This window comes from Nilaparvata lugens, chromosome 2 (assembly GCF_014356525.2).
Source record: "Nilaparvata lugens isolate BPH chromosome 2, ASM1435652v1, whole genome shotgun sequence".
NCBI lineage: Eukaryota > Metazoa > Arthropoda > Insecta > Hemiptera > Delphacidae > Nilaparvata > Nilaparvata lugens.
Window position 1 is genome coordinate 45,507,096 of NC_052505.1, and position 15,920 is coordinate 45,523,015.

Sequence of the window (15,920 nt, forward strand, 5' to 3'; positions counted from 1 at the left end):
TTAGGCTGCCCTACTCTATTTGCAGAGAAAGTAATGTAATTAGTTTTTTCAATATTTAAACTTAAGGTATTCTTATCTAACCACTTCTTAATTAAAATCATATTATTTTCAGCTATAGTATGAACTTCATTCCATGAATTTCCGTGAAAAATAGCTGCAGTATCATCTGCAAAGGATATCACAGTTGAGTTTAGAAGTCTTAAATTTAAAAAGTCATTTACATAGAGTATGAAAAGGATGGGAGAAAGTACAGTACCTTGAGGAAGACCATAAGAAGTTAAGTTAGTTACACTAGATTGATCATTTATGGTTAGGGACTGGGTTCTATTACTCAGATAGCTTTTGAACAATTTAAGCGAGACTCCTCTGAAACCATAGGACTCCAGTTTATTGAACAAAGTATTATGAGGTATTGTATCAAAAGCTTTGCGTATATCCAGGAAGACCGCAATAGTTTTCTTATTGGAGTTTATTTTATCGGAGAGTTTTATCAACTCTAATATATATTAAATATATATTTTCACCCCCCCCCAAGCCCGAATCCCATACTGTAATGCAGATTGAGCATATGAGTAGTAGATTAGCTTTGTCATTCTTAGATTATTTAGTTTTTTTGATAATTTAATTTGTTTGTCTGTATTTTAATGGAAATTATTTTATTCTAATACTAGTTTTGGTTGTTAAACCTTTATAAATTTCTAGTAAACAGTGTAGTGCCTACTAGAGATTTATAATGGTACAACAACCGGTTTTTAAAGTACAAATAGGTGAATAAAATAGCAGATTGATTGTGGTGTGTGTTTTGTTAGCAGCAGTAGACGAGAGCTTGGGCCGCCGACGGGACCGGCGCCACGGGCTGCCATGGAGGCGCAGGGGGGGAGCGAGCGATGGCAGTCTCGCCGCAGCCTGCGTCCGCGCACCGAACTGCGCAGCTATGCCGAGAGCCCCGATGTGGTGGTGGTCTCCGACGACGAGCCACGATTCACCAACGGCTTCACCAACGGCAGCTGCAGTCAGGACAGCGACAGCGATGACGGACAAATGCCGCCTCTGCCGCCCATCAAGGTACACCATACTATACATTCACCAACTGGCTTCAATGTTGCCGGCATTGTGGAGCAACACTCAATATGTCTTTTCCATATTAACTTTTTGGTGAGGGCTACTCTTATTAATCAGGAAATGAAAATTCAAGTACCCTCTATTCAAATATTTTCAATTCAATTTACTCACAACACACAAAAATACAATGAGAAAAGGCAATATACAAGAAAACAATAATAATAACAGTAACAATGATATTAACACATGAAAAGAAAATATTGCTAAAATGACGTGTGCTGGAAGAAAGAGGGGAAAATATCTTGCCAACTATGGTTTCCCATCTAATAGGCAGATAAGGTATAACTGAAAGGGAAGGGTGTGTGGTAGGGACGTGAAAGGAGGTAGTTATATAGGCAGGGCTGAGGGCAGCGAAGATAGGATGTGAAATAACAATACAGATACCGGTTACAATAATTTTAAGATTAAAAAAAGTAATTGCTTTTTATCCAATTAATGATTTCCTGCTTCATTTTCTTTGTAATAAATTATAGCATTTTTGAGATGATGATCCGGAATTTCATTGATTATTATAGTACTTAGATAAATAAGTTGCCGTCTTAATTGTTTCAATATTAGTATTATTATATAAAATACTTATTTGAAGTAGATGTGTGTCCCACGAAAGGTGTAACAGCCGAAGACCATAGATTCTACATTAAATTTGCAACAAAAAATCTTCAGTAAAGATTTCTTATATAGACCTTAATTTTCGAGACGAATAGATTTTCCTATATTCTCGAAAAACGTCAATAACTTGAAAACTTTCAGTCAAAATCGATCTCTAAGGATATGGTTGGTAAGAGGAAGAAATTTTCAATAAGATACATGTAATTTGTTCATCTGACGTTTTTAAAATTTTTATTAACTGTTTGAAATTTGGCTTTGAGCACGACGAATGTACTTATTTCATCTTTGCCACGTTCGTTTTTCCAACTTTTTTAGTGGATAAATGTGATTAAAGTCATCCTGGTATATATCTTACCAGATAATTCTTGTTAATAATGATCAATATACAGGGTATCCCACGGAAGGTGTAACAACCGAAGACCATAGATTCTACATGAAATTTGCAACAAAAAATGTAAAGTAAAATTTCCTTATATCGACTTTAATTTTCGAGATATATTGATTTTTCGATATTTTTGAGAAACGTCAATAATTAGAAAACTATCAGTCAAAATCTAATATTGTAAACATATGATTGGAAAAGAGTAATAATTTCAAAATAAGATTCATATAATTTGTTTTTGAACTTTCTATGAGCGCTCAAAGTTGAAAAAGTAGAATCGTTGAGGTCTCCAACAGTTTGAATGCAATAGTTCAACATATGTGGCATAATTTTGTCTCACTCCCACATACTTCCATTTTCGACAGACGACGAAATTCTCAGCTGTTTTTCCAAGGAGGAATTATCCTTCTAATGTCCTTCAGCAAGTTTTCCCAGGGATGAGACCTAGAGCAATCGAATTTTTATATCATAAACCTACCATGTTCCAAATTTCGTTTTCGAGATCCGGTGACATACAGACATATAAACGAAAATTGCTCGTTTAATAGTATAGCATTCAACAAGAGAATATTTCTTCTCATGATTATTTTAGAAATAGATTTTAATAATTTAGGTTTAAATAATATTTCTTTTATTCTTTCATAGACTAAAAACTATTTGGCAACGGTATGGTCTATCGATGGTGCTATCTGCTTTGTCTAATGACAGTATTTGCTACCTGTGGTTTGTTAGGAGCTGAGCCCGGCAGAGGTGCTGGAACGGGAGAAGGTGGTGCGACGGGCGCAGGAGGAGCTACGCAACGAGGAGATGAAGCTGGTTTTGCTGAAGAAGCTGCGGCAGTCGCAGCAGATGAAGGAGAACATTGCCGTTGTCCCACCCAACGCTAACGCCAATGCCAACGCACAAGGTAGGCCCACTCTGCACGCTGCAACCGACCACAGTAGTAGCTTCCGGACATTTCCAATTCCGCGTTCCCGCAACAAGTAGTGGAAGCTACTATTTTCCCTGTGTGCAGGCTGCGATGCTTTCCTTACCACTTACTCCTGAAAATTAATGAGTTATCATAGTCCCATATTAATTTAAAAATCATTTCACTACTTCATTCTATCTGTGTTTTTATTGCAAACTAGTTGATTTCACTCCGTCCCTTCAAAAGCCGCGGAAAGCATCAACATTAATCTTTAACATAGAATACACTTTTTTCCGGGTATTTCCTTAATCTCAAAGCACACGCCTCGAAGGCCACGCCGCACCTTGCAAATAGAAAATATTCCGGTTGAATACTCATCTATAGTCTGCTTGAAATAGGTTGAGACTTGGCCCTCTATCCGAAGAAATTACAAGGTTGCCAATTCGTGTAAAAATGCAACTTTCTCAAATTTCCAATTCAACGTCAGAATTGGATGTAGAATATCATCCCCGGTATCCTAGTAGTGCTTAAAAAAGTTTCAGGGTTGAAGGATTAAAAGGAAATTTAACTTTTATGATAAAATTGGAAACATCGCGGAGATTTGCTTTTCTTTTGAATATCACTTCTCTCAGAATCATGGGGCGTCATAATGCGTAATAATTTTATATAAAATTAACGGGGATAAAGTCTCCTATCTATTAGTGTCTGGATAATTTTTATCCGACCTATTGTTAATTTTTAATCAATGATTATGTTCGTCAATATCGAGACATTTCGAGCAGAAATTGAGAAATAACTATTAAAAATTATCCAGACACCAATAGATAGAATGGAGACATTCTCCCCGTTAATTTGATATAAAATTATCACGCATTACGATTTTATACGATTTATAATCTTTATCCGACCTATAGCTATTTTTTAATTAATGATTATGTTCGTCAATGTCGAAACATTTCGAGCAGAAATTAAAAAATAACTATGGGTTGGATAAAAATTATCCAGACACCAATAGAACGGAGACATTCTCCCCGTTAATTTGATATAAAATTATTACGCATTACGACGTCCCATGATTCTGAGAGAAGTGATATTAAAAAAAAAAACACAAATCTGAATAAAATAATATCATGTTTCCAATTTTATCATAAAAATTGGGAAGTTCCTTTTCATCCTTCAACCCTGATACTTTTTTAGCACTACTTGGATATCGGGGATGATATTCTACATCCAATTCTGACGTTGACTTGGAAATTTGAGAAAGTTGCAATTTTACACAATTTGGCAATCCTGTAATTTCATCGGATGGAGGGCCAAGTCTCGACTTGTTTTACACAGACTATAGAATGCGCACACCGGGAGTGCGCCTTGCCTTCTGTTAATGCAAATGTTAATTTGCTATGTGTGCTTTGAGCTAGAGTCCAGCCACAAACGTTATGTTTTGATTGTAAAGTCGAAAACTTATACACGTCTGAAGCAAGAGTGGAGTAGTTTGTGCAATTTTGCAGGTCATTGTTTACATTTGATTTACAGTACATTTCTCTCCTGTCAGTCGAAAATGTCCGGTGAAATGTTACGTTAGTGGCTGGCCTGAATGAAAATTTTAAAAATTTGTTGTTCAAATTGTCATGCTGTAATTGCATTTGGAGAAAAATTCATTCATTTGGCATAAAAATTATTTACAATTTAATAAATATTCTCAATTACAATATGGCACTACCGGCAAAGAACAACTTGTGCGCCGCCAATGAAATCGAACAACTAGGTATAATGTCAAAAGAAAAAGAAAATTAGTGCTCATTATAAAAAAAACTACGGAAAACTAGGCTACATCCCAATCATATGAAACTATTCGTTATTGTCATGATTAATTCACATTTATTTTAAATATACTTTCTATTGTTTACATAAAAATATTCCTTTTTAAATGATTAGCTTAAGATTTGGAAAGTTGTTAATTGCCTACTCCTACTGGCGAGCAAATGTTTCACTTATGCCTGTAGTCCTCACCTTCAGTTGTCTAAAAATAAGATAGTTGATATAACTATCTAGAATAATAATTAGCCTATTGTTTTTTTTCTAATTGTCACAACTTTTATTATTGTTTTTGCGTTTCTAGTGAAATAAATTGAATTGAAATACAACGATACGACAAAGTAGCAAATAAGAAAGGAGACAGAAAAATAAAAAGCTAAGACAAATAATTTTGCAGATTTATAAGATTAATTCCTTTAATAGAAGAGTTTCTGTGAAGTATCAAATTCAAATTATGCTTAGACTGGCCACTAGCCTCAAATTGAAGAAATGTTGTAATGTAAGTTACGTAATTGTGATTTGTGGCAGGTACAGGCGTGCAGCAGCAACAACAACAGCAGCAGCAGCATTTGCAGACAGGCGGCAAACTGGGTCCGTCGGCAGCCGGCGGTGGGACAGGGCAGCCACCTCCACCGCCCCCACCCCCACTACTCAGGGCATCGGCAGGCGGTGGCAAGGGGAGCAGTGGGGGTGGGCCGCCGCACCTCATGCGCCATCACCCGTCTCCGCATCAGCCGCCACCGCCCCTCATCATGCCGCAGGCGGCAGCGCGTAGTCTTGCCCCCGGCATGCCACCCAACATGCACCCCACCACGCCCAACATGCCCAGAGGTGCCAACATTCACTATTCATTCACACATTTACAAAAGTCCAACAATCGAAAACCATTTTTCGAATATAACATCTCCATTGAAATTTATTCAACTCGCAAGTCACCCATGACATTTTGCAGAATATTTATTCATCTTTTAGTTGTGAATAAAACGTTTTAAAAAGGTGCTTTGATTTTTTAATAATCAGATAAATAAGAGTAGCCCCCACAAAAAGTTATTATTCATGTATTTATACATTCCATAATACACAAGACATATGATCAGAAAAGGGCCAACAGGCGTTGCCTAAAACTGTTCCCTTACAGAATTCTGATAGAAGTAGGTCGAAAAAGCACTGTAGGTTATGTTACTTCACTTTATCAATTCAAATCAAATTTCTAGTATTATTCTATTTGAATATAATAATAATAATGAGTATTATTCATTAAAACTCATTTTCAAGAATTATGTAACTCATAGAACATGATACAATTTACATAGATATGTTACTTATAATTATAATATTTAACGGTCATTCATAAGCAGCTGGTATACATCGCTCCAAAGATTGTAAACTGCATCCCGATCGAGCTCATCGGTGAACCTATTTTGTTCCAATAAATATTAAAAACTGGATACTTCACAATACTATTACTTCCATTAATATTGTATGAGTTCAAAATTTTTTCAGCTTTTAAAACTATACATTATTGTCAAGACTAATTCACAATTTATAGCATTTATTTTTAATATACTTTCCATTGTTTGCATGAAAGATTCCATTTTAAATTATTAGCTTAAGATTTATAAATAGTCAAGTCTGTACTCCTAGTGGCGAACAAGTGTTTCACTTATACCAGTAGTTCTTCACCTCCAGCCGTATTTTACACATAGTTGACATAGCTATTTACAATACTAATTATTGTTTTGTTTTTTTTTATTGTCACATCTTTGTATTGTTTTTGTGTTTTTTGGTGAAATAAAAATTGAATTGAATATTCTATTCAATTCGTACAGTTCTCGTTAGTTTTGCACTGGGATAGTTCGTATACAGCTCTGAATCAAGCAGTGTGGCTTGTTTCACAATAAATAACGTTGCAACCGGTCTAACACTACTAGAGTTGCTATGAATGCTGTGAATGCTTTGTCTCCATGCGGTGTCATTTTCCGAAACAGGAATAAATCCGTCAATGTTTTCCTTTCAACCAATTCTGTCTTGTCTCACTACTCTAACCAGTTAACTATGGTGAGATTCATGTTTTAAAGTCATAGGAAATGATAGGAAGGCTTTGTTGTCACATTTATTTAACCAACGCCTTAAGTAGATGACTATGATTCAAGACCATCTTGATAAATATGATCTAATATCAGTTGTTGATTCTTGTTAATAATGATTAATTCTATTTAAAATATATTGTATACACCAAGAAAATATATGATCTTCTCATGATTTTATAATGAATACTCATTATTCTGGTAGTTTATTATATTGCTGGCAACGGTGCGGGGTTGGAAAAAGGATAGAGAGAGCTGAATGCGTTGTCAAATATTAATCAGATGTCACTATAGTTGGTACTGACTTTATTGATAATGAAAGTAATAGAATGTTTGGTTGTAGGTGGCAGTGGTGTGATGGGCGGTCGTGGTATGTCGCAGAACGTGGTGATGGGTGGCTACCCTGGGTCGACCACACCCAACTCCCAGGAGAAGTCCAGAGATGCCCGCCATTCGCCAGCGCCCACGCACTCGCCTGCTCAACAGGTAACCCCTGCTCCACAATTATCAACAATTCAACATTTTCAAAGGTTCAAAACACAGTGAAGTGGCGAAGGTAGAGTAGCTAACAGTGTTCACATAATGCCTGTATCTAAATTTCTCCGCTTCCTTCTACCTTCCACCCAACCTTCGCCGTTCCACTATGTTATGATCCCTATAAATATGGTTACAAAAGAAAATATGAAAGATACACATAGCAACAAGTTTTGGCTAAATCAATGTAATTAGGCTAAATCATACTTTGACAGTTGTTGGCCAATATGAGGAAATTGATGTACGCATACCTTATACCATTTTAACTGGAAAATGTTGAATTATTAGAAATAAACTCTTGGTTCTAGTTTTCTAAATTTGTATTAACCAAGGAAACGTGCCAATAATGACCCTTTCCTCCGACAAACAAAAATAAGAACTCCAGGTAAATTCCAGTTTACCGCACTATTTTGTAGATTGAATGTATTCAATTGTAAGCTTCTTGGATCTTCTTAATCCATTATGGTACTTAATTGACAGTAAAAGGAAGCGAAAATATTGAGATTATTAAAATTTCTGAACTTTATTGAACTCAAGTCAATTGGTGGGTAGAGTATTGTTTCGCTCTCTCATACAGTAATTTGTGTAATGGTTCAAGTAATTTGCAACAATCATTATCATTATTTGAAAAATGTATATTTAATTATAAATCATCAATATTCGTTGAAGATTTTTTAAAAATTGTCTAATTATGATGAATGATGGTTTCAAGCTGCCTGGAAATGTGGATAATAAAGTAGGAAACGTTAATTTGCAAATGCAACAACTCAATGAACAGGTAGACTATCCATTGTTCACTTGTCTTCTGTTTTTATTTTCTAAAACAGCCTCTTTAGATTATTTTACTTTCCCTGTACCTGAAATAGTTGTAATTGTGATTGTTTAATCAAGTATTTTGTCTCTGTTCTTTCAATTTCAATCATGAAAAAAATCAATCATGAAATAAATGTACAGAGCATGAAAAAAGAATCATCCAATTTTATAAAATCGTAAATTATTTTATTCGAGCTAAACCCAGCAACGTATTGTTGATGGATGAAAAAATTCTCAAGTTTTACATGGTTGCGCTGCTAGTTAGTAGCGCGCTTGAATGGATGACTACTTCAGGTCTAGTGAAAATGGCGTTTTGTTTCCCAAGTGTTCTAAATAAGTGTCCTCTTGATGTCCGAAGCTAATTTATGAAATTTGAACATTCCAAGCTCTATGATTCTTTTGTACTATTGCCAATTTCAAGAGTTTTTAAATGATGTTTCTTTTAAAAGGAATGTTTTACTGCTATACATTCCTAGTTCTAGCTTCAGATTATTGTATTTGGTCTTTGACTCTATTCTGTCACTAAAAGCCATTGAAAAGGATTATTATGTTTTTCCATTAAATTGCTATCAATTATTAGCTCTGCAACTATACTCTCTTACTGGTTAATGCAATTAACGTCTTATGCTTGTCGCAAATTGAGACGCGACTGGCGCGTGTGATTCGACACGACATAAGGCAAATTTTTGTAGCACTTGTAAAAGTAATGGATCAGCTAATCCATATTTTTGCGCTGATTAATTATTACTTTTACAAGTCCAACAAATATTCGCACTGTGTCGTGCCGTGCTACACATACCAGTTGCGTTTCAATTTCTGACAATCTTTATTTGACGAATTATGTACTTTTCCAAACACCATTTTGGACTTGAGTGCTAGAAGTATATTCTGATTATCTTTGCATTGGTAAAATTTTGTTTGTATGTTGTTTTTGTGTTTTGGATTGACGGCATTGATTGATTTGTGTGTGTGTTGCGCAGGAGCGTGATCGAGGCGTGCGCATGGAAGAAACGCAGACGCCCGCCCAACGGCAGGCAGCCGCCAAGCTGGCTCTGCGCAAACAGCTTGAGAAAACGCTGTTGCAAGTGAGTTATGACTTCTTCCAATGTTTGGGTGTGATTACATTGGATGCGTATATGTGCAAGTGCACGCTTGGTAATGCATGACCAAGCTCGTAGATGAAAAACAAAATCCGGAAAAAGCAATAGGAACACTCACACTGAACGCGTGCACTTGCTGGTTGCGTCTGTGTGAGCAGCTAGATGCAAGTCACAACGTGTTTCAATGGCTCTTTCCAGATTTTGTTTTCCGGCTTATGAATTATGTGAAACGCACTTGCACATGTAGGCCTATGCATCCAATGTGATCATACCCTTATCAGTCACTCAACTAAATAACAGGTGAACATACTTATGGATTGACATCTTTATGACTTGAAACAGTGTAGTCATCCAAAGTGAGATTCACATTATAAAATCAGCTTATGATTATCATTGGTTTACTATTCTTGTCTGTAATCAGACAAAGCAGATAGCTCTATCCTTTTCCAACGTCGCACCGTTGCCTTATCGTTCGTAGGCTATGAAGAAATGTAATTAACTACCAGAATATTTTTTAATATTATGAAAATTTGTTATTCAGTCATGAATAAATATATTTTATTTGTAAATGTAATGTTGTTTGAGATTAATTGATCATTACTAACAAAAATAAAAAATGTATATAATATCAGATATAATAAAATACCTTATATCAGTAAATTATCTATGAACAATCAGCGTATTAAAACTGCAAACAAGTAAGAAAAAGGTTTATCAGTTATATAGGCCTAACAGCATTTTCAAGTGGAAATGTTGATAAAAATCTCGAAATTCAGTTTACATTTAAAACCAGACAATAGTATTTGCGATAAGGGTTATTCATATTTGGGCTCTACTATTATCTGCTGGTTGTATAGGTCGACCATAATCAGTTAAAATCACCAAGTTTCTACGTAAGCAAATACTTTCCATATTTGAATTACAAATTTATATGGTTTGTATACTATTCAATGTAAACATAGACGAATAAATGAAATTCTGTTGCAAGACATGGTTTACAAGTTAAATTGTAGGATCATGTATGTTGGGTTGTATGTTTAGATTCCGCCGCCGAAGCCACCGCCGCCCGAGATGCACTTCATCCCGAACCCGTCCAACACGGAGTTCATCTACCTGCTCGGGTTGGAGCACATTGTCGACTACATCACCAAGGAGCATAAGTCGCCGCCCCCGCCCGAGCCATTCCGCTGCTCGCAGTGCACCACCAACTTCACGCCCGTCTGGAAGTGGGAGAAGACCTCGTCCAAAGGTCACCAGTCATAATATTTTTAGAACTTGATCATATCACAGTACAATTAGTATAAGAACATTCATCCAATCAGACAATTAAAAAATATTTTATATAATTGATGAAATTTGTTGAATGAGAATTGATATTGTCGAATTTTTCTATAATTGAAAAAAACACAGTTTTATTTTTGTCACATCCACTTTTATTAAATTTTTACACAGAACCACAGTTTTGTGTTGAAACCATGAAGATTTCGTGTCTTCAGCTGAAGATGTGTTGGTTTTAACACGAAACTACAGTTCTGTATAAAAATTTAATAACTGTGGATGTAATATAATTTATTGGAAAAAGAAAAATGGGGTACTAGTCTGTCAAAATCAAAATGAAGTATCCCTAGAAAGAATAGATCACAAATACAGGGTGAAAAAGTATGGATAATTCCTAATAGCAGTAATATTTTCGTTTTTAAACGAAATGCAAATATTATTGATATAAGAATATTAAAGTGCACGGTATACAGATATACGTTATCATATATTTCAATAATGATTCCATTTGCTGACTAACTACGCAACTCACAAATCGTACATTCATTCTCATATTTTCTTGGTAAAAATCTTTTCAATTCGATTCAGTATATCAAATTAATATCAGAACTAACTTAACAGTACATCAAACATTACAATCAATAATTATTTACAAAATCGAACATTTTATTAGTATTACATGTATCAACATCACTTCAACGTCAGCATCACTCATTACTAAATTATGACACAAACATTATAATAAAATCAAGGTCTCTGAGAATACTATAAATGAGGGCTATTACTAGAACATATCTAATCTCTCCAAGATTATAAATGTCTGACAGAGCTATTTATGATTGAACAATTGACAAAACATAGGAAATAATTATAATTTTAATTACCATGTTGAACCCTGTAATTACAATGTTAAGGCGCGTTTACATTAGTCAAGTTTACTTCAATATTTTTCAAGTTTACAAGATTTGTGTAAAATGAATGTATTGGCAAACATGGAGTCAAGTTTAAAAGGACAAAAACTCGAATCCACTATGCCAATGAAGACCCTTTTTCAAGTTTTGTTGATTCAAGTAGATGTTTGATTCAACTTGAATCTTGAAGGTACAATCCAACCTCCAAATGGGAAAATTAAATAAAAACAGTCAGTCTATGTAGAATCTACAAAAACAACAAAATAGAAAAGTATGAAAAGTAAGAAGAATACTAAAGATTAATCAGATTTTTTACTTTATAATTATATATTTTTGAGGTTATGAAAACTCGAATTCAAGTAATTAATTTTGAAATAAACCAGATATTTATTTTATATATTATACAATAACTTGTAGTTTTTCAAACGTTGGAGTAACTGAATTCAAAGAAACTTGACTAATGTAAACTCTACTTTACAATAAAATAATAAATTGCAATTTTCGATGGAAATGCGCCTATGATATGAAAACCTGTGCATAGTTACGATTTGCTGTAATTCGAGGAAAATATGGGATTATCGTTGAGCGAATAATTAGAAATAATTTGGTCAACTCACTACACAATTGTTAATTTGTTTTAATAAAAATGTAGTGTTAATATGCAGGTATTGCAAGACCTGGCAATACATTGCAATTTGCGATAAAGTACACAATAAAGTACAATTTCAATATAAGTCCAGTCAATGAAAGAATATAGAGGGAAAAGTTTGGAACACAATTTTCAACTCCACAGCTCTTTTAAGGATAGTAAGAGGATTATCTTATCAAAAGTCCTCACCCCTACCCCCTGTGCTAAAGGGGTGGGAGTGGTTTGAAAGTACCATTTTTTCATTTTTTGCATATATCTCGGAAACTATGCATATTATGAACATCTATATTCCATGCAAAATTAAAGCTTACAAAATAACCAACAAGTTTTGTCCTTTACATTTTTCCATATCTTATATAGTTTCTGAGATATCCGCTCTTAAAGGTAATTTTTTTTTTGAAAAAAACTTTTGCCTTCAATTTTTTAATCTTTTTGGCCTTATAATTTTTGATCGATTGATGAAAAAACTCCGTGCTGATTATGAGCTAATAGAGCATCAAATTATCTTCAATTTGATGTATGTTTTCACTATTTTACGCATTTCCCTATGACTGTTGCAGCAGTTTTAGTGTTGAGAGTGAAATTTTCTATCCAGCAACAATAGATCAGTTGACAATGGAATTTGGAGGGAATGTTTGGAACACAATTTTCGACTTTGCAGCTTTGTTCTCTACGTATCTTGGGAAAAATGTATTCTATTGACATAATCAACTACATAAAAATAAAGCCTAATAAATTTCCTACAAGTTTTGTTCAGTAAGGATTTTCGATAAATCCGATACTTTTCGAGATATTTATGTTCTAAAGTGGTGTATTTTCGAAAAACCAGATCTTATATTCTAAAAACCAGATTCCAGATCCAGATCCAGATCCCAGATCTTAAAACCAGATCTTATATTTTTCGCTCTTTCAAGTCTTATAACTTTTCAACAATTGAGGAGACAAGAATGTGCTGATTACGAGATTGTAGAGCATTAAATTATCTTCCATTTCTTGTATAATTCGACTATTTCACTCATCCCCATACGACTGATGCAGCAGTTTTAGTTTTGAGTGTCTTTGTTTGGTAGGAAGTTTAGAAACACCCCCTGTGTTTAGTTCCGCTGACGTTCCAATAGATACTCAAAATGAATGTTCATACTGAAGCACACTGCCAATTTATGATGAAAGAATAGTGTGACATTCCAAGAATATCACTTGTTGCAAATCTTGTGATTTGACACTCAAAACTAAAACTGCTGTAACAGTCGTATGGGAATGCGTGAAATAGTCGAATTATACAAGAAATGAAAGATAATTTAATGCTCTACAATCTCGTAATCAGCATAATCTTGTCTCATCAATTGTTTAAAAGTTATAAGATTTGAAAGAGCGAAAAAATCTGGTTCTTCGAAAATACATCACTTTAGAACATAAATATCTCGAAAAGTATCGGATTTATCGAAAATCCCTACTGGACAAAACTTGTAGGAGATCTATTAGGCTACATTTTTGTGTAGTTGATTATATCAATAGAATACATTGTTTCCAATATATAAGCATGTAAGTAATAAGTGGAAAATGCAACTTCCAAACCACCCTCATCCCTTCAGCACATGATGTAGGGGTTGGGATTTTTGATATGCTCACCTTCAAACTAGTCTCAACAAAGCTGCAAAGTCGAAAATAGTGTTCCAAACATTCCCTCCAAATTCCATTGACAACTGATCTATTGTTGCTGAATAGAAAATTTCACTCTCAACACTAAAACTGCTGCAACAGTCGTGGGGAAATGCGTAAAATAGTGAAAACATACATCAAATTGAAGATAAATTGATGCTCTATTAGCTCATAATCAGCACGGAGTTTTTTCGTCAATCGTTCAAAAATTCAAGTCCGAGGCCGCAGGCCGAAAAAACATTTTTGCCCATGGTGAGAACGTTATTTTTCGCCACACAGAAAAATAAACAATATATATATGAGAATAATTGTCTATTATAAGCACTTCCGAAAGCAAAAGTGGAAGTCATAGCTCTAGCAAATCTGAGGTAATCTGAATATCAAGAAATTGTCCAAGTATTTTTATTTTTTATTCTGATTTGTCTAAATAACCTAAAAGATTATGTTCAATTATGTAAGAGGTTGAGTTTATACTTTTTATTCTTCCAAATGACAATAATATGATATTATTATAAATGTTTTAATTATTGAATGATAAACACAAATAATGAAAAGTTTTTGATCAGCTGTTTTAGCACACTTGAAATTTGGCCAATCTGAATGTCAACGGAAGTTTAGGTTAGAAGTTCTATCCTACTCTGAAAATCGAATTATTTGAATAGTTTATAATATATATCTTATCTGTATTTTATTCATCCAAATAAAATAATAATATATTATTGCAGAATACTTTATTGAATTCTAGAAGCATAAAATGATTCCGTTTATCCACCATGTTCCATGATAAACGCAGTACTAGGAGGTTTGAGGTTAGATTCTATTATACTCTGAAAATTGAATTTGAATAGTTTATAATATCTCATTTGTATTTCATTCATCCAAATAAAATGATAGTATCTTATTGCAAATCTTTATTCAATTCTAGAAGCATAAACTGATTCCGTTTCATAAACTATTTTGTAAACACGTTCACATCAAATCAGAATCAGCTGACTTCAAGGTTATTTTACAGCCCTAGGGCCGTAAAAATTTTATCGGCCTGGTCAGAAAACAATCACTTTCGGCCTCCATATGACGCACGTAAACCAGCTCATAGTAAACATCCAAGTGGGGCGAAAAAGTGTTTTTTCAAAAAAATTCTCACCTTCAAGAGCGGATATCTCAGAAACTATATGAGATATGGAAAAAATGTAAAAGACAAAACTTGTTGGTTATTTTGTAAGCTTTAATTTTGCATGGAATATAAATGTTCATAAGATGCATAGTTTCCGAGATAAATGCGAAAAATGAAAAAATGGTACCTTCAAACCACCCCCAACCCTTTAGCACAGAGGGTAGGGGTGAGGACTTTTGATATGATAATCCTCTTACTATCCTTAAAAGAGCTGTGGAGTTGAAAATTGTGTTCCAAACTTCTCCTTCTATAACTTAACTTTATTTGAGCATTCGTTGTCTGGACTAACAGTACAGTACAGTATCAATAGTACAGTATTAATAAAGTACACAAAGAAAACTTATGAAGAAGTAATGATGTAGAAGGTTAAAATAACATTATTCAGTCGTTAATTGAAGACATTTTGTAATAAAATCAATTGATTTGAAATTATTTGGATAAAAAATGATTTGATTTGAAATGTGTGCAGGTAAAGAGCCGAAGGTGATCTGCGAACAGTGCGTGACAACCAACGTGAAGAAGTCGCTGAAGGCCGAGCACACGAACCGACTGAAGACGGCATTCGTGAAGGCGCTGCAGCAAGAGCAGGAGATCGAACAGCGGTTAGCTCAGGCATCGCCACCCCAGCCACAGCCGCCTCCGCCGCCGCCTCCGCAACAGCAGCAGCAGCAGGATGTGGGGGCAGCAGTGCAGCTGATAGCTGCGCCGCCGCCCCCTCCTCCTCCCAAACCGCCCACGCCGGCCTCCCGCCACGCCACACCTACGCCTCCGCCCCCGCACACGCCGCCCGCCGGCAAGGTCAGCATAAACATTCACAAATATTTGTCTTCAAATTAAAAATCCAAGTACCCTTTTTTAAAAACTTTAATTCACAGTA

The 15,920-nt window shown here is 34.8% G+C and overlaps 2 protein-coding genes across 4 annotated transcripts in view; one reads left to right on the forward strand and one right to left on the reverse strand.

Moving 5' to 3' along the window:
* Nucleotides 1-15,920, reverse strand: part of LOC111044905 — a 336,821-nt gene that overhangs the window by 243,302 nt on the left and 77,599 nt on the right. The gene's annotated exons all lie outside the window — the stretch shown is intronic.
* LOC111062423 (transcriptional repressor p66-beta) overlaps nt 1-15,920 on the forward strand; it is a 60,898-nt gene that overhangs the window by 38,511 nt on the left and 6,467 nt on the right. The window contains exons 4-10 of one of the 3 annotated variants that reach the window (XM_039421312.1): nt 810-1,065; nt 2,846-3,020; nt 5,373-5,669; nt 7,269-7,411; nt 9,253-9,357; nt 10,414-10,621; nt 15,513-15,841. In XM_039421312.1, coding sequence (XP_039277246.1) covers nt 810-1,065; nt 2,846-3,020; nt 5,373-5,669; nt 7,269-7,411; nt 9,253-9,357; nt 10,414-10,621; nt 15,513-15,841 — 1,513 coding nt within the window. Of the gene's footprint in view, nt 1-809; nt 1,066-2,845; nt 3,021-5,366; nt 5,670-7,268; nt 7,412-9,252; nt 9,358-10,413; nt 10,622-15,512; nt 15,842-15,920 lie in introns of all 3 variants that reach the window. The other 2 variants (XM_039421309.1, XM_039421310.1) reach the window with 2 other exon arrangements.